Source organism: Alternaria burnsii (genome assembly GCF_013036055.1).
Source record: "Alternaria burnsii strain CBS107.38 chromosome Unknown 705, whole genome shotgun sequence".
NCBI classification, from domain to species: Eukaryota; Fungi; Ascomycota; class Dothideomycetes; order Pleosporales; family Pleosporaceae; genus Alternaria; species Alternaria burnsii.
This window is the reverse complement of record NW_024066107.1, coordinates 664882-689667: the sequence shown is the minus strand read 5'-3', so window position 1 is coordinate 689667 and position 24786 is coordinate 664882. Positions and strand designations below refer to the sequence as shown.

Below are 24786 nucleotides of genomic sequence, written 5' to 3'. Positions count from 1 at the left end.
TCTTGCGCCCTGCTTGCGGCCCCACTCTTGCTCGACTAGTTGTACTCGTACCTCCAGTATTGATCACCCCAAGGTGTTGGTGCTTCCGGATTTTCCAGATGATATTTGTTCGCCAGATCCAAGCCCAAGCCGTCAGGAGCTGTATGGTAAAGATGCGACGCTGACACCCACTTGATGTTTGGCTTGACTTCGCTACTAGCCCTGTCCGTCTTTCTAAAAATCGATAGAATTCTTCTCACAAAGCTGGCTCGCGCAGGTTGCTTGCTATTTACTGTTGGTTCCACGCTAAGAATGTATCCGAACTCGCTTTGCACGGCGCCGTGCTCGTTGTGTAACCCGTCTCCGGCCTCAACAATACGTGAGCGACGAAGAAGATTGGCGTCTAGCTCTCGGTCCGCGGCGAAGATGTAAGGATTGCCGCTTTTTGGCGCGTCGACAGATGCACTACCACCGTTATATCCACCGCGGCCCATTGCAATGGACAGTTGTGTTCAAGCGAGGAGGATCGTGAATGATGCTGATGACGTGGTGGCCTATCTGTAGCAAAGTGCACATGACCTTGCCACTCGTGTAACAAGACTATTGCATGTCTCAGATAGATGCGAAAGAGGGTAAGCTCATGCAGGGTAAGATACCAGGCATGGGTAGAGCTTGCGCAAGGCGTCCAGACCCTTACAGGCCAATGGCTGACAACCTGAACTGCCTAATGACCTCATCATCGCAACCGATATTTCTTGCGGTCTATTACAATGCTTCACTAAATCAGATGTCAAATGGTCAATCAGAAGCGGTGCATATAATGGGAGATATGGAGAAGCTGAGAGACTGGAATACCAAAATGCGAACTTTTACTGATCAGCAGTGCGCAGCCATCGTTTGCGTGAGTCCAGAAACCGCTTTGTTTTTGTTGATCATATCTTATCCTGTCACAGGAAGAAAACTGGCCCATGCTACACCGCTCTCAGAGACGATAAGATGGAGATTCACTAAATCTCATGAGCATTCTATCCGACTGTCTTCACTCGACGAAGTTTGGGTGCTGTCGCCTGTTTTCTAGCCCTGATTCTCTGTAATCTGTTGCGCCATTGCACCGCAATGACACTGGCAGCCTTCAATTCTCTGGCTTTCTCCATCTTGATCAGATCGATTTCGTTCTGCTGCACATTGAACTCTTTGCAAATCTTGTCCACCCATTCTGCGCGTGGTACTGACTTCTGGCCAACAGTCATCATTTCTGCTGGCATACTGCGCCATGCATCCCAGTCGAATGGCGGTAGAAACAGCATCTTGTGGTCCTTGTTGCAGACCAGAGGGTGCAGGTCATCGGTCAGAAGCTTTTCATAACATCCTGGGCAAAGTTGTACGCAGAGACAGTGCCTGCACACGTAACAGTCGGCCAAAATATCCTTCCATTCGATTCCGCAGCTCCCATCGCATGTATAACCCGATATGTACGCCTTGGCCGTGGTTGTAACCGACGCAGATGGTTCTGCAACGTCTTCAGACTTATTGTCGACAGTTGCAGATACACCGTTTGTAGAAGATTTTTCAGAGCTCGGCTGTGAGATCTCTGCAGTACCTACAATGTCTGGAACCACAGATGAGGTATTTGACGGTTGATGCGGCCTGATCGCTTGCCACGATGCAATAGCATCTTCATCTTTATCGAGAACAGTCAATGTTTGGGCGAGGTTCGCAAAACGAAGCTGAAATGAATCGTCATCTGTAGCTTCAGGCCACTTGTCGAAAACACTGCAAAGTCGAGCCTGTGCTTGCACAGCAGCTGAGGAATGGTCCCCCTTCAGGCAGTATAGTCTTGTCAAACAGAGGCGAGGGTCGAAATGACCTTGACGAAGATTGCAGATTACCGAAGTGTTCAAGCTTGCGAGCTTCTCCAATTTGCTAATGTAGTTCTCCGAAGAGCTTGACGGGGCCGTCACAAGTTCAGCAACTGCCTTGTCGAGAAGAGTCGGAGCTAGCTTGCGACCAGCTGTCCATGCTGTCATATACAACGCTGGGTCTTCGTCAGATCGTCGGATAATCTCTTCCCAGTACTGTATACTCAGATGCTGATCATGCTGAGATCCACTTCCGTGAAACCTAAGAACGGCTTGAAAGTATTGCAGCTGCTCCGTTACTTCGGTAGACGAATCTATCCCCTGATCATCCGCCTTGGAAAGGTCAAGCAGCTTGTAATCAATGGCTTCCTGGTACAAAGAGATGACCTCTTTCACGACTTTGGCAATCTTCGCGGCGACGATAATGCTGGTATGGATATCATCATAATATGCTGCCCTTCGCAGCCAATAAGTGGGACCATGACTGTGGGCTGACGAATCTTTCCATTGGCGAACAAATTCTGTGATAGACTGGTAGCTTTTTGTTTCAGTCCAGGTCGTGAAGAGTCCTTCCAGAGCGTTGAGATGAATCCATCTGAATTCGGAAGAGTCGTCAATATCCTGGTCTAGAAGACCCTGAAAACACTTGATGGCTGAGTCGTATTCACGGCACTGTCGGTGACAATTTGCTTCCAGCAAAAGCAATTCCCAGCCAGCAGTCTTGTAATCATCGTCTGTTTCAGGAGATGACTTGTTGAGCGACTTGAAGTCTTGCATGTACTTTATTGCCGTGCGATAGTTCTTCTCGCTCTCGTGGGCTTTTGCTAGATTGAACAACAGCCCCCAGCTTGTCTGAGAGTGTTGCTCGGCTTTCTCCAACGCAACAATGGCTTCCTTGAAATGCTCAAACACAATGTACGTCGCACCCACACGAGAATCCCAGGTGAAGCTGTCGATGTCGGTATCTGTATGTTCCTTTGCCCAGCAGATGAACTTATCAGTCTCTACAAGGGAAGGCGGATTCCATTCTTCGAAGGGCTTATCTGGATTAGATACCTTATCACTACCGTCAGCCAATCCTTTTTGATCCCATAGCGAAGCGCTTACCTTGGCAACCATGCCGTAAGAAATCCAGAGATAGTTTCTATCTGTTATTCCAGTCGAGCTGAACCAATAGCTTGCCAAGCGTGCTGCGACGCGTTTGAAGATAGAGTATTTCTTTGCGGTGTCAGACATGACAGCCTTAACCCATGTACTCTTGTCTGCATCTCTTGCGTAGCCTTTGGCCACTTGCGAATTCTTCAATAACTTCAGTAAAGGATCGATGAAGTCCTCAGTATACAAAAAGTCGTACTTCAGCCAAGACAGACTTTTCTCGGAAAACCACGAGTCGATCATCTTTGGGTCGTAAATTAAATCGGCCAGCTTGACTCCGATGTCAATGAGAAATTTCCTGCTCGGCTCAAAGTCGTCGAGCGCCTCTACCAGATCTTTGAGATGCGAGTAGAACCACTTCGAAGCATAGTCGCGCAGTTCTTCAAGCTTATCTTCTTTCCGACTGTCGAAAAGAGCATCAACACATTTCCCAAGAATTGTAACGTTCACGTCGTTTCCACTGTCAAGATGAATATGGACTTTCTGTTCCATAGCCTGGAAGAAGTCGTCAAATCTGAATCTGGCGTAATCTGTCGGGTCGCACACATTTTTTATGAACCGGCGACAGAGGTTGACTTCAGCTCCGCTGATTGCTTCGGCATGTAACTGAGAGATCGCTGATTCGGATCCTGAGGAGTCGCTCACAGACAGGATGTCTTTGAGGCCGTCTTTCAACCCTACTCTGCCCTCCTTGTCAATCACGAGTACAGGCGAATAAGTGGTAGCAATTTGATCAGCAAGGAGAAATTCCTCGCCAAAGTTGTAGAAGAGAACGCTTTCGAGTAGCTTAGTCGGTGGTTGGTAACTCAGGCCAGCAACCCAAACAAGGAGATCATTGAGCACGTGAGCCTGACGTGAATTCAGCAAAGCATCCAGCGTCTTGAGTCTGTTCCTTTGAACGGTATCCATGTCGGCGCTTGTGTTGTTAATGACGTCCTGAACCTTTCCTTTGGTGTCGCAAGCGTTGATCTCCGTAATCTTAGCCTCGAGATTTTTGTAGTTTCCACGGATGCCTTCTAGCAGAAGCTTGATATTGTCTTCGGTGAGGATCGCTTTTAGAGCGGGCTTGGTCTTACACACATCCTTGATTCGGGCCCTCGTGACAGCTTCTAGATCACTTGCGTTAGGCAGTTGTTCTGGCAGCGATGCAATATCTGAATTGCCACTAGCTCGCTCTGGAGAACGGACAATGTCTCCACGGGGTCCGAGAACAATGGTAGGAATACTTTCGACTGCTTGTGATACTTCAGAGAACGCCTCATCGTTCCCTGATATGAAGAAACGCAGGATAATTCCGTTGGGCTCCGCTGGAGACGTAGTGTGATGTGAAATAGTTGACATCATTGTTTCTGCCGTGTCCAACTGGCCACGGCCATCGAAACCGTCCATACATATGAAGTATGTGCCTTTCATGGCATGTCGCAAACCTGTTACCAGGTTTTTCCACCGATCTTCAGCTCGCGCAATACTTGCGGGTCGCCCACACTCTTCAACTACGGCTTGAGCATATGCAACATCTGCGACTGCGAGTTGGTAGACGATGGATCCTATACATCGCTCGAGCGAATCATCCTTATCCTCTCCATAATAGTAATAGGCCAGGAAAGTTTGATTTGGTCCACGCGGGGTTCGACATTTCTTTTCGAGATACGAAACGACATAATTAAACAGATGTGTTTTGCCGAAACCAGAATCAGCCTTCAGGAAGAGGACTTTCTTGTCATGCTGATCAAGATCAGCCCACTGGGTGAACGCCGGTTCGTCTTGACTAAGCCATTCTCCTGTTCCAGGTACATGAGTCTTGCAGAGCTCGCTATGTCGCTTGCTCCAAGTCTCCCAGTCCCCGGAAGGTTTCTTGAGTCCCAGAGTCTTTGCTATCTTGTCCAGGTTCTTTTCATGTTGTTCCTTGCTAACTCTACCATCCAAAGTGCTCTTCATCTGTTGAGTGATACTCAGAACCTGATCGCCAACTCTGCATGTTTCTTGGATGTATTCAAGGATATCCTTTTCATAGCGTTTCCTCTCCTCATCCGATTTGTCAAGGTGTCTTGCTAGCCCTTTGACGTCTAACAAGATCTCATCAATCTCAGCCATGGTGAAGTCTTTGACATGACTTTCCATGAGCTTGAGTGAATCCGCAACCTGCTCGTCGGAGCTAAACAGAATGATCTTCGCCATAGCCTTGAAATGCTCTCTTTTGCTGGTCGCTAGCTTGTATGAAGACTGAAGTACACGCAGGAATAGGGCAAGAATTTCGTACGCCGGTTTGCGAAGATTGCGCGGTAGATGGGTGCCATCTGCGCCCATTTTTTGCTGCATAAAGTGCACTAGGCGCCGCAGAAAGGCTGATGAGCGTTCCATTAGAGTGACGAACCCGTCCATCATGTCATTGAAGCCCCGTACTGCTTGAATAACGAAGCTTATCGCGTTCCAGCATTGAGCTGTGGGCCCAAAGACCATACCTGCTCCTTGTGCGACGATGCTCCCAAACTTTTCGATAAAGGCTCCGACATTGTTGAAAACCTTTCGAGCATGTTGATGACTTTTAGTATTAGACTCTTTTATGCTTGCGTCGACCTGCAGCTGGAAGCTCTCGAAGGTCATCCTCGTGTCTAGCTTCGTTTTGGTGGTGTTCTCATACTCTCGCACGACTTGCGGCCAAACTTCGCTGAGATCTTGGTCCTCGTCGAAGACCGGATCTAGTGGGTCCGGCTCGTCATTTTTACGCCTAAATCCCATGTTGCAGTAAGCACAATGGAGCTTCGAGGGCTCCCTGAGGCGGCGAAGCTCTAGTACGCCGGAGGCTAAGAAATTTGTACTCGGAAGCCTTTCGCGCAGAAAAGCTTGCAGTTCTGCTGGAATCGGTAGTTGCTAAACCATATGCTGATTCATGGCAAAAGGCACGTTGGGCACACGCTACTTTTATCGTCACAAAGGCGTTCTCAAGGCTGTCGTATCGGCCCCCAAATCCTAGCCGTGCTTCACACACCCTCCGCCTTTGATTGGCTGACGAACGCCATCTAATCAACCCAGCGCAAAACATCTTGACCGGTCTGGGCAGGTTGTGATACTACTAGCCATGGGGTTGCTGCCTGATATAGGTTGTGTGGCCCGACTGCAGGATAGTGGCTGCTGAAGCTGTCTCCGCATCGCGTGCGACTTTATAAGGCGAGGAACCGGCGTCGCGCATCAAAAATCGTTACGTGCGATGGTCAATCAAGGTGTTGGACATGCGATGAGATTGTGAGTGACAAGGAACTGTTAGTGTCTAAGGACAAACAGGTGCAGCTGAGTGAAAGCGGGAGCCGAGGTTGGCGCTTGCTGGGTTAGCGTCACCTAAGCAGCTCCACTTTTGTGCTTAATGACACCAAGCTGACACACTGCGTCGAGAGCTGAGAGGGACATACCATAACGTCAAGGACGAACGAGATGATTTGTAGCTTGCTCAGCCACGTATGATAACTGTGCCGGCGGTAGAATAGCTGGGTAAATGACGCCAAGGCAATCCGCGCTTTGCATGCTTAGTATCTAGATGGGTATCTTCTTGCTCCTGTCATGCCCAATCGCCCAGAAATATGCCTCAAACAATGACAAAAGGCTGAATTGATACAAGTTTTCGTTGTAAAGGGAGTGGGATAGACACAACATGTAGTGGCCGCGCGCTTTGTACAGATCATAGAAATCGAAACATCTTCGTTGGAACTGATGCGCCATATGATGAGGACTCGTAGGGTATCGAATTGCGGATGATGTTAGAGATACAGGAGGTCTCTCTGATTGACGAGATTTGTTGATTTCGATCTCTTGTATCTGCGATAGCAATTCACTGTCCGGGTTCACATGATAGAAGTGATAGAGGACAATTGATTTCTTTGGCGCGAGTTTGCGAACGAACAACGCCGCCGTTTTTTTTAGCTCGTCACTGCGATGCTGCGTAGAGGGTCCCCTATCCTCTGAGCACGGAATCGTGCTTCGTAAGCTGATAATAAGCGCTTGCATAACGTCGCTTTGTCTGCCAAATCCGGATTATCGCCTGCACCGACCATGGTATCGAGGTCGGCAACTAGTTGCTGATAGATACGCAATTCAGTAGGCGAAGGGACGTCTGCCATTGGGTTCTGAATATGGTGTGCAAGGATGGTAACGAGCGCTGCGATGAGAATGGAATGTATCACCCTACAAAGTGGTTAGCGACTGTTTGTCGTAGCTGACTACACGGCTGAGCTTAGAAGCTCTCGTGACATATCACTTACCAGTACAAGGCGACATTACCTCGCGGAGCGACCGGCAACAGACTCAAGAGTCTTCGCGCCTCCGAATATGATTTATGTTGCTTCATCTTCGACATCCTACTCAAGCCATCCATCTCGAAAGGGTTGATCTTCGAGCTCATATCCATGGCCATGAACGCATGCAGTCGATATATAGTAGCGAAGTAGTAAGCCTCAAGCGTAATACAGTGACAAATATCTGCCCGGTACAATAACTGTTGAATCTGACCAGCGGAAAGGTGAAAGATGTGATGTTGCTCGCGAAACGCCTGTAGCCGTGCGAAGACAATGGAAGTAGCAGCGCTCAAGTCAAGAGGAGTGTTGTTGCTTGTCGTGCGGGAGAACACCTGATCGATAGCCTCGACTTGCAGTAAAGCTATCCTGGTGAACAACCAAAATATGAGCACTCGCCACGTACCCTCGGCTGCAGTAAGTGCACCGAGTTCGTCTGCTACAAAGTCAGAGCAATTGGCAACATCCTGGAGCTTATGTGTAGGTTGTGCGTTGTTCAGAATGGCCAAAGTGATGTCGTTGATAAAGCAGATCCAGAAAACGCGACGTTGTTGTGCGCTGTTGGCTAGCTGTTCTATCGTGAGACAGTCCTTTTCCTCTTGGTATACGAGACTTCTAATAACACGTAGTGCGGTGGAGACGAAGTGTCCCGCTGATTGTTTATAGCTGCAAGGACTGGCCACCATGAGCAGTGCTAACCCGACAAGACATTGTACTTGTCCTAGGGACGGTGGCGCCGCAAGAAGAGTGTTCAGTGTGGAATATGCGCGGGCGAGATAATACTGAGCCATGTCCATATCGTAGCTGTTCCCGGTCACACTCATCCCGCGAAGATGATGTGCCATACCGAAGACAATGTACGCGCTCGTCCAAGCAACTGCCGCGCCATCGGACAGCCCTGCATAACACGTCCGGAGATGGTCGGCAATAACATGTGGCTGATAGAGTGGATAAGCAGTATTCAAGTCTGTCAGGAACTCTGCAAGCAGCGATGTTCCAAGCTCTGGAGGTGGGAGATACCAATCACTATCAGGACTTGTTGATGTTGGCTGAGGGAGCGGACTGAGCCCCTCGGTCGATCTCGGGCCGAAATACCCGCCCTGCAAGAAAGCAGCATCCTCCTGGAGATCAACTGATGGTTGGATGCCATCTAAGGAAATCGGGAGTGGAGCGTCTAATGCTGAAGAACCTTGACCAGTGTCGCCCATAGACAGAGCACCAAGTTCATTTGCAAATACTCCGTCGCTGCCCTGCAAAAGACCCTCTAGATCAAAGGGATTGAGATCCGGAAGCTGAGGTTGAGGCCCAGTTTCTACCTCATGGCGCAATGATTCAACCCACTTCGAGAGCGGAACGGAAGCGTCTGTGACTTGCATGATCGGTTGTTGACGTATTTCAGGTTGTGTGACGTTCCGCTCATGTAGAATTGACTCTAATCTCTTGATTCGACTCTCATACTCGACTATGCGATTACTAAACCATCGTTAGCCTACAATGAAAAACTAGAGCACGCACTCAGATCATACCCTCTCTGTGGTTTCGACCTCTGCTTGCGCGTGTACGTGGTCGTACACGTCTCCTTCATGTTGGTGCATGGCGAGCAGCCTTGGGGGCCAGAATTCCATACACATCTTCGTTTTCGCTTGCGGCACAGATCGCAAGCCTGAAAGACGCGTCAGTTTGGAAATCGGCGCGTAAAAAAATGCTCTAGAAGCGACATTCGATGCTAGATAGCTCTCCGCGGATGTTGAGGCTGAGTCGCGTCGGGAGCGCCCTTGCCGGATGTATGGAGCCGCGGATGAACTAGACCGGGAGAAAACATCAAAACTTGCTTACCCGTACAGTAGAGGCAGAGCCACGCTTTTCGACACCAGCACTTGACATTGTGAGTTGGCTGATCAAAGGAATGCTTTGCTGACATATGCTCGATCGGTCTGATCTTTCGTTACTAGCAGAACGGCCAATCCCAGTCCAGCGGCGCTGACAAATACGCACTAGTCAGCACTGCCAGTCGCTGTCAACGAGTGCATGAAGTTACAACAGGCCAGCATCTACACCTCCCCAAGAGTGATGCTAGAACGCCTCATCATCTTTGCGATGATCTCATCATGCAATTCTAGTACACTGTCACATCCCGTTATACGTTGATATGAGCTCAAAAAACGATGAAATATCGCGATCAACAATGACGTGCAGTGGTTGACTGCGCGCAGAAGGTAGCTTGGATGTGATAGGTTGTATCGCGAGGTCACATTTCAAACGACTTTAGAAGTGCCAGCATGTTTCTTTAAGGTTCCGCTCCTATACGATCCCGAACCCGAACCCGCAGAGAAGCTGATGAGGCATAACCTTGGTGCCAACAGTCTTAGCTTCATCAAAAGACTTGGGCATCTCACCTCTCACATACTCGTTTGCAACATCTTCGTTCAGTGCATCCTAGTTCCGACCTTGGTAAACCTCGAAACAATTAGGATTGATCTCTCGCAAGCCAGCTACTAGCGGAAATTGCCGAATGAGCATCAATTCGAGTTCGATAGACACACGCAATGACATACAATTCTCATACTTCAACCAAGATGTTCCTGTGTATCCAACTCGATCAGTCCGCAACCTTCGACTAGCATTAGTGACATAGGATGCTTTCATGCGATGCCTGACAGCTTGGGTATCGATACGCTCCTGCATCAGATCTCTGCGAAGATCACACTGCCTCTGCATCAAGGTTCGGTAGGCGTCCGCTATTTTCATCAGCCTCGCGATGAACCGAACCGATGAAAAGACCAATTTTCCTATTGGTGGGATCAGCCCGAACCCTGTAGAGCCTCCGTCGATGCTGAATAGCCAGTTCGCAGCTTATTCAATACTCGACTGTATTACGCGAATTCAGATTTACGACGGGTACTACTTTGGCATCCGGCAATTTCGACCTCAACTCTATCAAGATCTTAGACACGAACTCGTCATAAAGGCGAGATGGAGAGTTCGAGGATGCTTGGATAGCAATTGTCTTAACGTGCGGCAACCTCTTTAATGCAAACGTGAACCGACTGACTTCCGCCTCGTACAGATCCGACGTAAGCAGTCGAGGGAGGCCAGGTGATAGTGTCGTCGACGCATGAGGATGTAGTATAGATCGAAGATCGATATCTTGGACTGCCACTGAGATATCGATGACCTGTGCGAGGAGGTTGTCAGGTGTTGCATCTAACCATTCGTACATCGAAAGTTGAGTCGGAAAATTGACGGGTCTTTGGTATAAGAACTTCCGAGCTTCTTTTTCAACCTGGCGGCAACTGCGGAGTATCTCTGGGCCTTGCTTGAGTGATATCAGAACCTCGGCATAAATTCGCCCTCGCAATCCAGCGGGTAAGCTGAGGAATGTTGTAACTTCTCGAGACTGCCCCATTGTCGAGCGTTCCTCAATGAAATTTAGATGGTCTGATGTGTGTAGCTTGTCCAGCGTCTAGCGTGTAGGTGCTGTTATATGACACGCCGTTGTTCATATGCTCATTGGGGTGGGTTTTGAAAAGGACAATGTCGACCATGTATGGCAAGCTCAAAAGTACAGCATCCAGTAGGGCGAGCAGACTTGTAGTTGTGTTTATGCACAGATCGGTGTAAAGAGATGTTGTACGTCCATTATCAAGCGGTGTGAGTATAAGTATCAATCCGGGAGAGCGAAGTGCCTCATATGGCTCATGGGACTCGCTCATCATGACGTAATATAGCTCGTATCTTACGACCCTCTGGTATTTTGGAGGCGATTCACCTAATGAAACCTCGATCTGGAGTAGCATCAAGCTTTCAGTGGCAGGAAGCTTGTGATCGCAATGCCTATCGCTGTCTCTGCAACGAGCAGATATCTCGGACGGCCTAAGCCTTTCTGTGACCACGATACGCTTACCAGTTTCGGCAGTGGAGCATGCTAGTGGCACGTTATCGTGTTCATACTTGGGACGTATATAGACAAGCGATAGCTAGTAACGGTTTCCAGTCGATCCATTCGTAGGCAATGTGGAGTGCAAAGTACCGCGTGGGACCCATTGTGTGCTGAGGCGTATAAGCCCGGATCAGTCATGTTCATGGTGAAAATACCACCCAGTTGTGGTATGATTCAAATTCCCCTTGCAGAGCGAACTGACCCCCACAATGGTCGAGCGAACATCTCCAGACAGATTCTAGTGGATCCAATGGATACGCGAGGTCGATGATCGGTACGGAACCAACAATGGGGCTGACCTTAAGAGGGGCCGAAAAGAATTCTTCCGCTGTAGATGGCGAGGTTTGTGCAAGCTAGAGGCTGTAAGTCAAAAGTGTTCCAGACTCTTTGAGCAAATCGTATGACTTCTCGCCTCATGCCTTGTCCTCCAGTGTTGTCGAATCTTGAGGTAACAATGCGTGTCTTTTCCGTCAACGATGTCTTCCACGGCATCCAATCGAACCATACTGAAAGCTAATACGGGCGAAACACAATGATGCCGACTACAGCGTCTCGGTAGGTATGCATAGCAGAAATCCTGCGCCCAACCTGAAAACACTGGTATTCGCCATCTTAACGTTTTCTCAAATTAGTCAAATTTCAAGTTATGTTGATTGACCAATTGATGGTTAGTGACATGAGTTGTGTAGCATATGTTCCGTATTTGTCGTATCTACCTATAGTACCACGGCTCCTGGTCTCCAAGATCATGTTACGCAGGCATTTGGTTTGTGGCACGCGCAATAACGAAGCACACATGGCAGCCGTCGCAATTCGGGATGTGCAGGAACGGCCGGTAAGGGTAGGGTGTTTTGGTAGAGCTATATGTGTCGCGCATGAGGCATGCGGTAATGAGATGTTGTCTGATCTGCACCAGCAATCGCGAAAAGCCTACATCGTACGATAGGTATGTGGGTGTACTGGAGCTGGGCGAAGCGATCTATTGGTGACGCCGCAGAAGGCACGCTTAGCTCGCGACGCTACCAGGGCAACCCAACACGGAGGTCCATATCCTATATCAAATTGCTCCATCTCGACTGCATTGCAAGCCGACACTCAATTTCGAGTCGCATGCATGAGCACCACGCCATAAGCGTATCGGTTGTGACGCTGGTGTTTCCTTTTCTCCCGCGTGGCTCCCTGGTCCCCCTTGCAGCCGTCGCAAAACGTGCACTTCTCAGCTACAAGCCTCGGCTTACTCTGGTCACCGACGCGCAAAATGAACCATGACAGCTTCAACATCCATCGAGATGACTGAAACCATATCGGTATCCTGCTCGAGTAGCACAAGTAGACCTAAGCGCATCGACTGCCCAATCTGAATGATGCCTGACCCAGCTGACCCAACCTTGGAATGAGATAGGAATACACTTTGCTCATTTGAGATTTGATGCGCAGCTGTCTGAACTTTATTCACAGGGGAAGCCTCATGCAAGCCGTTGGTAGCTTCAACTTTAAGCTTTCACGACCGTACAGAACAATACTCAGAAATGGCTTACTATGTCCACTCGGGCTGGGCGAGGCCACACAAGAGCTAATCAGCCTCATTGGACATGGCTTCACGTTGACTACGGTGCAGACCTTTAACACGCCACCCTATCGCTTCTTCCGGCTTATTCGGATCGAGTGTAGATTGTACGTTTCCGGTATCATTCTGGTGTTGTCTTTCCCTACAAGCTCCTGCGCCACTGGCGCTTGAGCAAATTGATCTCACCCTCCACAAACAAAAGCAAGGTGTGTCGACTCTCCTTGCGTTGCATGACACCAGATCTTTGCTATAACAGATCTTCTATTATCCTTCTGCGACAAGCCTTCCGCATGGGAAAGAGCGACGGTCAGGCAATCGAATAACAACACCCCTTCTAGCTTGCGAATATTCAGGATATCATTGCAGCTTTGCCGGGTTATCAATCGGGTACTATGAAGTATACCGAACCCACGTCATAGCCACAAGGCTGATACCATTTCTCTTTTGGAATATTCCTCCGTGCCAGTATCGAAGGCAACACATCAGGAAATGCTTTCACGGATGAGAATACTCAAGTCTTTTCTAATTACATCAATCATCTAACACCATTTCGTATCCAGAACAAGTTACCTCACCATATGATATGATGATATAAGGAGCTTTGTGATGCGAAGAGCCACGAACTTGACTCATACACCGTCCATACGCGCTGCAACATCATCCCACACCCCAAATAACCGAGAGTCGTACAGCCCAGGACTGGAGCATGTGGTCTCCCAGCAACCACGTGGAATCAGCCACTCCGTACAAGACCGTACGCGAGGTATCGGCCTTGTGCTTCTCCGAAGCACTCCGCCTGCTTGACACAACACCGTCACCTGAGCCTCGACGCTTTCCCCACGCGGAGGCACTGGAGCATACTCACACCACTCGCCGACCACTTTGGATAGAGATTAGTAGCGACCTGAAATTCTGTATCAGAAATGTGCTTTCGGCAAGAATGGCACGCGTTCTATAGATGAGCCTTCAGCTTCGACGATATCACCAAATTTCGGTCATCTCGGCTTCAACAGTCCAACAAAAGCACTCTACTCCACAAAAGTCACATTCCCAATCATCCCTTCCCCTGCATGCCCGCGATATCCCACCACCAACCTCGCCTGTCGAGAGCTCATTTCCGGATTCTTCACTCCTCCTTGAGGCATTTTCCTTCCCGTCGCGATACTCCCTCTCAGATCTAGGGCACGACTCCTGCTTTGGCGTGCGATAAGGCGCAAAGTAAGCCGCAACATTCCACTCCTCATCCGCCGTTCGAGTGGACTCAGCACCAAGGATGAACTGCTTCGGTACTTCATGACCAAACAATCTCCACCAATCCTCAGTCTGATCTTTCAGAATCGGATCGTGATATCCTTCTCTATATCCGAACAGCGGTAGCTCGGCAGATTTTCGCGTATCCTGATAGCAAGTCGTAGACTCTTGATCACAAAGCCCCGCACCTATCGCATAGTCTTCGTTACGGTAATGCTCTCCCTCTCCAGCATATTCATACCCATACCCACGTGTGAACCCCCCATCACCACCACTCATCCAAACAACTACATCTTCGCGTGTAACAGGATGCGTATATGTATACCAATATCCTGTCCGCCATCTTGGTGTTATATCGCCACTTATCTGTTGTGGCTGTGGAGTCGTATACCCGAGTTGTCTTCGTATGCTATCCTCGCTGAAACGTGCTGCGGGAAGTACATCTCCATTCGTGTACATGGTATTATAATGTTGCTGATAATGACCTGCTCGATCGAAACTTGGTTCCTGAGAATGCGTCTTTCGCGATGGTCTTCTACGACGGTTGGGGTTGCGTCTAGGCATGTTGGTGGTGGGTCGCTGGATGGGGGTTACTTGTCGATATTGTGATATGCGTGTAGGTGTGAAGACAGGAGTTGCAACGTCCTGATCGGAATGTAGTAGATTGTATATCGTTGTTGGGTGCAGGAGCTGTGATACCGCCGCCTTGGAAGAGATGATCGACGTGAGGATATAGCAAGGCGCCTCATAGAAGCTACTACGGTATTGATGCAGTACAGTCCGCATGATTTTCTGCATGGCCTGCGATACTGTGAAGCCAAAGCAGGAGTTGATGTGACATGTACTGCATATTGAAGAACATGAAGACTGTGGTGCGAAACATTCCATATTCTGACTCTCAGTGAGAAGGTAAACGAGACAAACCTGGTGTCTCTGTATCGTATTCTAAGCCGTGACCACAGATGTCCAAACGGCCAACCTGGTCTGACGTTACCACGTCTGAACCACACAAGGGTATTATTTACCCGAAGATTCCAACTGCCTCACTTAATGTCTACCCCATCTAAGCAAGCTTATTCCCCGTAACCTTGAAAAGCATAGATCCACTTCCGGGCTCACTAACAACAACCGCCTGCTTGAGCTTCTCCTCGGTAATATCTGGAAACTTCTTCTTATAGTACTTGTCCACCCACGCCTTCTTAACTGCCTCAACCTTGTCCTTAGGCACAAGATGCACACTACATCCACCCCAGCCTGCTCCAGTAAGTCTACTACCACAACTTCCCGCTGCACGCGCCAAGTCGCACAACTCGTCCAGCTCGGGACAACTGCAGTCGTAAATTTCGCGACACGAGTCTTGCGTTGTGTTCATCAGATCGCCTAGTGATTGCAGGTACGCGCGGTCATTTGACGGCGGTGAAGCGAGTAGCGATCGGAACTTGATCACGCGGAGGGCTTCGGTGAAGACGTGCAGGGCGCGTTGGCGGAGCATGAATTTCTCGGCGCGGACAGGGAACTTGGACATGTAGCGTTGGTTGAGTTCGTCTTCGGAGATGCCTAGGAGGCCGCAGATTTGCTGGCGCGAGTAGCCGTCTTCTTGGGGAAGGTAGTCCTCGGTGTGTTGGATAAGCTTTGTGAGTTGCGTTTCGAACTCCGAGACAGAGATCTTGGTGTTGTCTGAGACGCCTTCTTTGTCTTCGAAATAGGTGTCGTGAAAGCCGCGCAGGCTGACGCCGAGAGGGGATGAGTCTGTTGGGAGATCTTTCTTCAGGCCGAATGCTTTGGCTAGGAAGACCGCTGCTAGTGTACATTCCACTACACGTAGGTTGTAGCATACAGGGGCTGTGACGTGCTTGTCTGCGGCGACGAAACTCTGGGCGGTAACGAAGACGAGTTCAGGGTCTGTTTTCGGAAACTCGATGTTTGTGTAGTTGAGGCTGGGCTTGAAAGACACGTAGAGGGCGGAACCGCGAAGGGAGAAGACGGAAGCTGCCTGGTCCATACTATGGGTTTGTTAGCCATAATACCTTCAACTACTCGGTCAAACTCACCCTCCAGAATTGACACCGACTGCGCGCTCAGAAACAATCGCAAGTTCGCATAGCTCGGTCTTGTCGATCTTCTCCTCGCCATTCGCAGCTAGTACAGCAAGAGAACTTGTGCAAACGACGGACGCCGAACTGGAGAGACCGCCACCACTTGGTACTGTGCCGTCGCAAACAATGTCCATGCCCACGGATGTGAACTTGCCCCGCTTCTTCTGTAGTAGTTGTGATACGCCCTTCAATCCGGACTTGAAGTAGTTGGTCCACTCATGCTCGGAAGCGTCGATTGGAATCTCTCCCTCGGGAATGTCAAACTCGCGGGTGGGAAACTTCTCGGAGTTGAGGTTTGCTATCCGTATGCGCGGCTTTTCCTCGGTCGGTCGTACAGCAACGGCCATGATGAAGTCGGCGGTGATAGCCATGGGCAAGACCTCGTATAAGGAGTAGTCAATGTGCTACGATCGTCAGTCAATGGGAATAGAATTCTTGCAGATATTTTACCTCGCCAATGATGTTGACACGTCCAGGACTCCTAGCGACGAAGTCTGCTTGTTTGCCGTAGAGGTCCTTGAACTTGGCGAGTAGGCTCTCCCATCGCTTTGTTTCGACTGGGAGCGCGTCCTCGGGGTAGATGTCGCGTAGCGACGTTGCTGTTGGAACTTCCATTGTGTGATATAGACGTCCAATTTTAGAAGAATGGAAGAGAAGGAAAAATAGAAAAGAGGTCGAAAAGCAGGAAACGGAGAATCTATTTGAATCTCCCGACGGTCGCAAGATCTCAAGCAATTGTACGGCGGGGTCCAACTGACGACAAGTGGGGTTCTCAGGCTTTCCCGCTTCGAGAAATGCACCCGCATCACCAATCCGGCGCGCTCACTGCATCGAGCTGCAGGTACAAATTCTAGTGCCGGTTGCTCTGGAGAAGAGTCCCATGCCTCGACAAGCTACCAAGCACCCCAGTCTTGGGTGAGTGGCATGCTCAGCTAGTCCGATTTGGATTGCACGATGCATTTTCGATAGTGCACATTGATTTGCATTCGAGACCTTGAAATTACGAAGTTTACGTTTCGAGGTTCATTGTTGGTCGAGCTTTTCACGTATTTATTCGATGTCGACTCGAGGTGTGGTGAAGATGCTGGAGCATGCACATTCATCAGCCCAGACCTCTTCCCCTACCCCGTGGCAGCCCTCGCCCAATGCCACTGCCTGCACGACCTCGCGTTGAATCGCTGCGACTGACACCACGTCCTGCTTGGCCACCCACACCAACATAGTTCCCTGTAGACGATGTCGAAGCACCTCGTGGTCTAGCGCCGCCCCTCACTCTGCCTCGTGTGCCTGGTCTCGGGGCCGCTTCTGCCTTCCTACGATCTTCTTCGATCTTCCTCGCCGCAGCTTCTTTCCGAGCCTGCTCTTCTGCTGCCCGACGTTGTGCGGCCTGCTGCCGATGTACTTCTTCCTCCTCAATGTCTATCAAATCTTGTGAAGCACCCTGCCATTGAGGGTTTAGGATCAAGCGCTGATTGTGTTCGGTCTGGGAAAGTATGCGTGTCCATGTTTGCAGCAAAGTGGACGCGTTCTGGACAGTGCGTGATACAGTCTATTCATCGTCAGTCTGAAGACTGCGGCAGTTCTAAACTTGTCCCTTACAGCCATGTTGTCCTTTGCTTTCTGCAAGCTTTCCACTACGCCCTCAATGACCTTGTTGACGTTTCGTATGCTTTCCAACTCTCTCCGCAATGCCGCTTCTCGTGCCTCTTCTGTGGTATAATGCGACTCCTTGGAGCGTGTCTTCCCGCCCGCTGCACCCTCCCCCGCATCATTGTCCGCATCTTTTGTCTTCTGCTTGGTCTTGCGCGCCGCCGGCGTGTCGAACAAAGCATCCTCGTCCGAGTCGGAGAGATCAAGCGCCCCGAGGTTTGGCGGGTCCATATTGCGTTGTGTATTTGTTATGTATGGTGTTGGACGCGTCTAGACGAATTGATTTGGTGACACGGGCAGCATTTCGAGTTGGCAGGCGTTGGCGTGTTTGACGTATTTGGTTTGGCGGGGCCAGCGGTTAGCAGGGGTCTTGTTGATGTTCCGCGCGTGCATTGCGCCAAGGAAGGAGCACCCGCCATCTGCGCCTTCCTTCCCAACCTCGCGCTTTCTTCCCTTCCCCATCGGAGACATAGCCCATTGTACCCACCCGGCTTTGTCCTTCACCCTCACCATCACAAGCCCTACCGAACTTTCCACTTGCGCGCATATCGATATTGCATCATCAATTGGACCCTTTAAACGTCGAGGCGTTGCAAAATTGAAGCTTGGTGCCATTGTTTTGATTTTGGATATCCACATTCCTACCTACATTGCTACAACAACACCGCAACTGCCCCATCCTAAACAAACGCTCGCATCACACCACAACATGGAGCGCACACCCTCGCCGCCCCGTCGCATCCACACCCCGCCGGCGCCCCTGCACGGCGACACCTACGAGCCATTTTCACCGCGCCGATCGAGCAGAGTGGCCGCCCAACGCGACATTCACTCTCACCAACAGGAGCGGTCCACCCCACGGACCAGGCGCGACATCACACCAACGGCCTCGTCGTCTAAGCGGTCTGCTGCTCGCGCAAACGCTTCCTTCGCCCTGTCGCCGCCATCCTCGCCTGTAACCTCACAACAACCGCGCTCCCCACGCTCGATCCGTCGCGCGCCCTTGGACCTCAATCCGCTCGACTCTGACTCCGACAACGCCGCACCAACTTCTTCTCGGCGTACTCTGTTCGCAAACATGGCTCCGGTACGTTACATGAGGAGGCTAGCTTCGGGCCCGCTGCGCTTGTCAAACGACAGCGTCGAGTACCAAAGCGCCTCCAGCTATGACACGTACGGACAAACATGCTGACTTAGACAGGGAATGCTTCCTACTCCAGCCAAGACACCCCGCAAGCGTCGCGTTGAAGACGTCAGCTCCACCGCCCGCGTCTTGTTCCCTACCAATCGCCCATCCACCATCGAAGAAGCCATGCCGACGCCGCGCAAAGGCCGCAAGACAAAGAACCTCTACACCCTAGAGAGCTTTGCTGAGCAGATGGACGAGACCACCGAGAAGATTCCTATCTTCACCGACTCCAAGGAACGTGTACCTACTCCCGGCGCTCAGACCGAAGAGAACCCGTTCATCACCGTCAAGGGCAAGGGAAAGGCAAAAGCTACTCCTCAAAAGTCAAGGAAGCTGGTCGACCGAAAGACAGCTAAAATGGAGGCTGCTGCCGACCGCGACGAAGGCATGGTGTACATCTTCCGAGGTCGCAAGGTCTTCCGCAAGTTCCACGACGATGCACCCTCCGGCGCCTCAGATGCAGAGCAAGACGATGAACTCTCCGCCGATGACGAGCAAGTGCGCCGCCAAATCGGTGTTGAGGCACGCCGCCCACTTACTCGTTCGTCTATCAAGCCGAAACTTCTATTCCAGGCCGAGATCAAAGCACGCAACCGCGCGCAGGGAATCGAGACTGACGACGAGGAGGCCACCACCGAAGTCGACGAGGCAGTCGCAACCCCGAGCCGTAGGAAGGGAAAGAGCGTCGTGCCAACTCCATCGTTGGCCACGACGCCGCCGCCTACGACTCGGAAGCTCAAGAAGGGTGAGTCATCCTGTGCACGGGTCTATTTACCCGCATACTAATACCATAATAGAGATCTCATTTGACTCTTGGTCGCGCGTCAAGTCAGCCCACAGCTCAAGCAGCTCAGTCAAGACATCCAAAAAGCGCAGTGGTGAGCCGCTCGAGCGCGAGGCGGCAGACAAGCGAGCTCGCAGTGAGCACTCCACCTCCTCCATGTCCTTTGGCAGCATCTAACGGTGCCCCAGCCCGTTCGTCTTGAATGAGCATGGGTGTCTTGAAGACACCTTAGCTTGTCCTCTTCTGCATCAGGTCCTTTGTGACTGATTGTTTGCATAGCGAGCGTTTGCTTTTTGTGTTCTTTGACATCAAAGAACAGGATCAGGATACCCACGATTACATTAGCATCACGAAAGGGTGCGCATACTGACGGCCTTTAATGTATGTTTAGCAATGGAAGGTAGCAAAACCTTCTTTGCTGCTCTGGCATTGTAATCGGTGTTCTTTTATTTTCTGGCTATATGAATAGCCCCATGGTTAGTAAGTAGATAAGGGTACTTCAACTGCCGATCAAGGTATGCGGTAGTTTGGTGTTTGGGAGTTCTTTCTCGTTAGACACCAACACAGCATGCAGCGATTGCAGATTGAAATGAAAGTAATGGGAGGAAAGGACAGGAACCATAGTATAGATCAAGGAAAATATGAGTGATTACTCTCATTGTGCTCATCAACATGCAGTGCTGCTATAATGAATCTCCCTAAGCTTCGCTCACCGCCGGCCCAGATCAACATCCAAGACCTTGACCATCTCGTCATCCCCTTCTTGCTCCACGTTGAGCCCAAAGAAAGGCACCACCCCCTTGTTCACCACGCCCTCGAAAAGTCGCTCAATCATCCCACTTAGTTCATCTCCCGTCTGTCTGAAATCAGGAAACGCGTTTACTTCCAACAAATACGTATTCAGCTCCCCATTCCCCTCTATCCCAACCATGAAGTCCAAACCAAAGATTTCGAAGCTATTAGGCAGCGGCTGGAAATGAATCGACATACCCCTCGCCGCGGCCTCAAAAGTCTGAGATGTAGTATTCAAAATCTGGGAAAACACTTCATCCTTCCAGCCTTTTCCTACTTCTAATGTTTTGCCGTTTGTAGAGGTGAAAGGAGGTTGTCCAGGTATGGTTTCGGGCAAGTCCCAGAACAAGCCTACACTACCCTCTCTGTCTCCGCTGTCCTGCAGACAAGTGTTTGTGAGATGCGCTTTCATGGCTTCTTCGCGGTTCTCCTGGAGAGCGGCGTCCCAGGGAGGTACATAAGGGCGTGCGGCGAAGAGGGCGAGCATAGGGCGGTAGACGTAGACTTGCAGGGCGCCAGTTGCTAGGACGTAGGTTCTGATGTGAAACTTGCGGAGAGTTTCTGGCGAGGAAGAGGAGTAAGGGGTAGCAAGGGATGGCGGAGATAAGAGCAGAGGGGGGTGGATATATGGTTGAGCAATGAAGTGGCGGAGTTGGGATGTTATGATGCCGTTTCCTTCGTCTTTCTCTTCTCTCCGGTCGTCTGTGTTGGAAGCGCCAGCATCACTTCTTGCATCGACGTTTTCCTCCTCTTCCTCATCATCGCTCTCAGGATCCCACTCTTCGAAGATGGCAGTGAGTTCCTCTTCACTTGAGAATAACCTGATGCCTTGACCCCGTTCACTCATCCCCGGCTTCAAGATCCACCACTCTTTCTTCTTCGCCGCCTCTTCTCCATCTTCTGCGCTGTCAAGCTCCTCGTTCCTCGCCCAGCTCTCTTTCAACTCCCATGCTTCTACCAGCGCATCGTCCAGGAACTCGGCATAGTCAACTTCAAACTCTACACTCGGTTTGACGTGCTTCTTCAGTGCGCTTTCCGGGTACTTGGTAATCCAATTTGCGATTGTGGTACTGAGGTAGTGTTTCCGGATGAGTGCCTTGCGAATTACGTAGGCGTTGGATAGGCTGCTCGAGGAGTGTTCCATAAGGTGATCAAAGTCAATGGACTCATATTGTACCCATTGGAGGAAACGAGAGGACGGACTAGGGAGTTGGGATGGCGAAGTTATGAATTCGTGAGCCGAAGCTGGTAGTCGCTTCTTCAGTGCTGCGAGGATGAGAGGTTGGACATAAGGGTCTTCGTAGTTGACGAGGGCGTAAACCTTCTCGTCGGGGTCGGTATTCCGGGCTGCCATTCTGAGGTGGTTTGTTTTGGTGGAATATTGTCTCTCCACTTTCTTTCTGAAAAGGGTGGGTGCACGAGTGTTGTTGCGTGTGGTTAGTTACAAAGTACTGGCACTCATGCAAGCAACTGCGCCTCCTCTCTAGCACGTCGGCTTTTTGAAATTGAACGCAGTGTGTATATCAACGTGATGAACGGGTATAATATTGTACATGTACACAAAGGAAAGTCGTTACAAGGCTTACGTTACGCTAAGCCTGAGGTATCCAGAGCCCAGAAATGTCGAAATGTCCGTTGTTCGCTTAGCTCTAGCCAATCAGCGAGCTTGTGATCCAAACGCCTTCCCCTTCCACATCCTCCCTTTTTTTTGTTGCCTCCCCTAGGGTTTCTTCAAAGAATTAAACTACCTCCAAGTCATCGTCGTCGTCGTCCATGGCAGCAATGAGTCCTGCGTCTAGACCACCCAGACTCTCTCGTCCAGGCTCGCGAATGCCTTTTCCATCTAAGAAGAGACGGGCTTTCTTCTTTGCTGGACTGGCTTCTCGTGTACCGCGGAATGCAGAAGGCACTTCCTTCTTGGGTGATGGGATACGACCGTATTTGAATCCCCAGCCGACAGGGTCGCTCGAAGTTGATGATTTCGCTGATGCTGTTCGTTTACGTTTAACGGGCGCCAAAGAAACATCGGCAGACGTACGGTTAAGCAGACTACTAAAGTCGGTGTCGGCTGGCTTGTCAGGTTTTGCACCTGTTGAACCTTGCGACGATGTATACCCTCTTGCGGGCAGATTCTGGGTACCAGCACCCTTTAGCTTCATGTAATCACCTCCAGTACTGCCATCTCCCATTGTACCAAGCTTCTTGGCGAGTTCTCTTTCCCTCTCCTTTTCGGCCAATTGCTTACGGAAGCGATCTTCTCGATTCGCTCCGCCTTCCCAATTTTGGTGATCGCGGTCGATGAGTTTGGCTGCTCCGCCGGGTCTTGGTGCAATGTATACGGTTTCGTGGAGTTCTCGATCATGGTACTTGCCTTCTCTCTTGAGTTCATCACCCTTGGGGCCACCACGTCGACCACCAAACATGCCGCCACCAGGCCCACTACCCATACCGGTCATAGTGTTAACTTGCATGCGGCCTTTCTTGGCTTTGTCAACCTGAAGTTGGATGTGGAACTCGCAGAACTCAGTCTTGCGACCATCGATCCACTGACCACATTCTCTGCCGTCTTTACGTTGCGCGTGGCAGAAATCCAGATCTCTCGCTGTGCCGAGTTCGAGTATAGTATCATCAGAACTTGAGAGTTTCAGTGAGAACTTGCCGGTATCGCGATTCCGTGGTGGCATGATGTCTGGGTTGAGGATCGCAACCAGTGTACCGAGAGGCAGTTTCCAGAATTGCGAAAAACCAGTATCGAACAGGAAAAGGTCCAACTCCCACTTGAGGTCTGTTAGACGGATGACCATGAACTTGCCATTCTGGTCCATGTCTTTGTCCTGCTTGCCTGTGGTCTGGTCTTTGGCTGCGTTCTTGGAGTTGTGCGGTGTTGATTTTGAGCAGATGACCCCGAGAACAACATAGTCATTTTCCCATTCTGGCGGGTCGTACTCGGGCGCTTTGACCGTCTTCAGCAACTGCGGTATGGTGAGTACAGTCTTGCCTTCCAGCGTGCGTGTCACGACATTGTGTTGCATTTCTCTAGACTTGAGGTGAAGACCAGAGAAGGATTCGAAACTGGGCGCGTCTGTACTGTCGTCGCGCGATGAGATGTCGGCGTATCTTGAAGCGGTTGGGGTTGTGCCAAAGCTGCTGGATGAGGATTTGGAAGCGGATGATGTGGGGCGTGCGCTCTCAGGTCTGAAGGACATTGTAGATGCTGGCCGTGGAGTAGGTGGGTTTCCGAACGACCGATTCTGTAAACTTTGTGTTCGGGCGTGAGTCCTGGAGGCGGGCGGTGGCATGTCGCGGGAGCTCTGGTCGGAACTCGTTCGTGAGAGCGAGGGCCGGTCTTTGATTCCTTCGATGTTCTGCAAGCCGAAGCCCCTGCTCCTCCTCTGCTCAGCCCTCTCTTCCTTGACCTCGCGCTCCTTCTCCTTGTTCCTGCTCTCTGCGATGCGTTCGCTGAAGGACTTGATCTTTGGCGTTCCTAGACCTTGAGACGAACCCAACCGTGACAGACGCCCAGGGGTGCCCGGCCGCTTGAGACTAACATCGCGGGCAGTGAGTCCCTTGTCTATGCCCAGCATGACCCGCGCAGGGCTCTTGGGCTCGGTAGGCGGTTGACGGGTCCGGACTGGTGAGCGTGGCACCTCGACGTCGTTGTCGTGTTTGCTGTCGGGTCGCGATAGGTCGATTCTGCGCATACTGGTGGCCATGCTGGCTCGCGACGATGCGCCGTTGCGGTCCATGTCCAGCGACTCGTTCTTCTTCTTCTGCAGCGCCTTCAACTTCAGCTTGGCCTCGATGGCCTGCAGCTGCAGCTGAAGCGTCTCCTCGTCCTCCTCTCCATCGCTACCGGCTTGGACTCCTCCGCGCGACATGGGGCGGCGTTTCGAGGGGGATGGTGAGGCCGAATCGCGCTGGCGGCGGCTCTCGTACTTTTTACGTCCGGAGGGCGAGCTGAGAAGGGCTTCGACGGACGACTGCGGGGGCCAGTTGGGCTGGTTGTCTTTGACTGTGACAAGAGTCAGCGCACGCTCAGCACCGTTGGATTCGCTACCAGCCTCACCTTTTGACTTGGGGCTCTCCCGCACAATCATTGTTGTGATGGTGCAGTATTGATTGCGCTATCTCGCAGCGGCCCATAGCAACGCCAGTACTACAGACGGGAAAAAGCAAGAATCTGGGATCTCCAGGCAGGAATCACAAGCGCATAGCCGGGACCCGTTGGCGTTTGTTGACAC

General features: G+C 50.8%; 10 protein-coding genes across 10 annotated transcripts; 1 reads left to right on the top strand and 9 right to left on the bottom strand.

Moving 5' to 3' along the window:
* Positions 1-35: 35 nt before the first annotated feature.
* GT037_000260 (uncharacterized protein) lies at positions 36-473 on the bottom strand (the record flags this gene model as incomplete). Its single annotated transcript, XM_038925307.1, has 1 exon — positions 36-473. One exon carries the CDS (start codon positions 471-473, stop codon positions 36-38), a length of 438 nt encoding a protein of 145 aa, XP_038791163.1.
* Positions 474-1004: 531 nt separating this feature from the next.
* On the bottom strand, positions 1005-5732 carry GT037_000259 (uncharacterized protein; the record flags this gene model as incomplete). The annotated part of the gene is made up of 2 exons (XM_038925306.1): positions 1005-2894; positions 2946-5732. 2 exons carry the CDS (start codon positions 5730-5732, stop codon positions 1005-1007), a joined length of 4677 nt encoding a protein of 1558 aa, XP_038791162.1.
* Positions 5733-6904: 1172 nt separating this feature from the next.
* Positions 6905-9160, bottom strand: GT037_000258 (uncharacterized protein; the record flags this gene model as incomplete). Its single annotated transcript, XM_038925305.1, has 4 exons — positions 6905-7169; positions 7247-8749; positions 8803-8939; positions 9113-9160. The coding sequence occupies 4 exons, from the start codon at positions 9158-9160 to the stop codon at positions 6905-6907; spliced, it is 1953 nt and encodes a 650-aa protein (XP_038791161.1).
* Positions 9161-10133: 973 nt separating this feature from the next.
* GT037_000257 (uncharacterized protein) lies at positions 10134-10682 on the bottom strand (the record flags this gene model as incomplete). The annotated part of the gene is made up of 1 exon (XM_038925304.1): positions 10134-10682. The coding sequence occupies one exon, from the start codon at positions 10680-10682 to the stop codon at positions 10134-10136; it is 549 nt and encodes a 182-aa protein (XP_038791160.1).
* A 3082-nt stretch (positions 10683-13764) lies between these two features.
* GT037_000256 (galactokinase) lies at positions 13765-16745 on the bottom strand (the record flags this gene model as incomplete). The annotated part of the gene is made up of 4 exons (XM_038925303.1): positions 13765-14835; positions 15158-16037; positions 16086-16534; positions 16581-16745. 4 exons carry the CDS (start codon positions 16743-16745, stop codon positions 13765-13767), a joined length of 2565 nt encoding a protein of 854 aa, XP_038791159.1.
* Positions 16746-17232: 487 nt separating this feature from the next.
* On the bottom strand, positions 17233-18011 carry GT037_000255 (uncharacterized protein; the record flags this gene model as incomplete). The annotated part of the gene is made up of 2 exons (XM_038925302.1): positions 17233-17679; positions 17730-18011. 2 exons carry the CDS (start codon positions 18009-18011, stop codon positions 17233-17235), a joined length of 729 nt encoding a protein of 242 aa, XP_038791158.1.
* A 39-nt stretch (positions 18012-18050) lies between these two features.
* GT037_000254 (uncharacterized protein) lies at positions 18051-18293 on the bottom strand (the record flags this gene model as incomplete). The annotated part of the gene is made up of 1 exon (XM_038925301.1): positions 18051-18293. One exon carries the CDS (start codon positions 18291-18293, stop codon positions 18051-18053), a length of 243 nt encoding a protein of 80 aa, XP_038791157.1.
* A 196-nt stretch (positions 18294-18489) lies between these two features.
* On the top strand, positions 18490-19930 carry GT037_000253 (uncharacterized protein; the record flags this gene model as incomplete). The annotated part of the gene is made up of 3 exons (XM_038925300.1): positions 18490-18867; positions 18982-19714; positions 19767-19930. 3 exons carry the CDS (start codon positions 18490-18492, stop codon positions 19928-19930), a joined length of 1275 nt encoding a protein of 424 aa, XP_038791156.1.
* Positions 19931-20462: 532 nt separating this feature from the next.
* GT037_000252 (tubulin-tyrosine ligase) lies at positions 20463-21899 on the bottom strand (the record flags this gene model as incomplete). Its single annotated transcript, XM_038925299.1, has 1 exon — positions 20463-21899. The coding sequence occupies one exon, from the start codon at positions 21897-21899 to the stop codon at positions 20463-20465; it is 1437 nt and encodes a 478-aa protein (XP_038791155.1).
* A 385-nt stretch (positions 21900-22284) lies between these two features.
* Positions 22285-24642, bottom strand: GT037_000251 (uncharacterized protein; the record flags this gene model as incomplete). Its single annotated transcript, XM_038925298.1, has 1 exon — positions 22285-24642. The coding sequence occupies one exon, from the start codon at positions 24640-24642 to the stop codon at positions 22285-22287; it is 2358 nt and encodes a 785-aa protein (XP_038791154.1).
* Between the last annotated feature and the right edge of the window lie 144 nt (positions 24643-24786).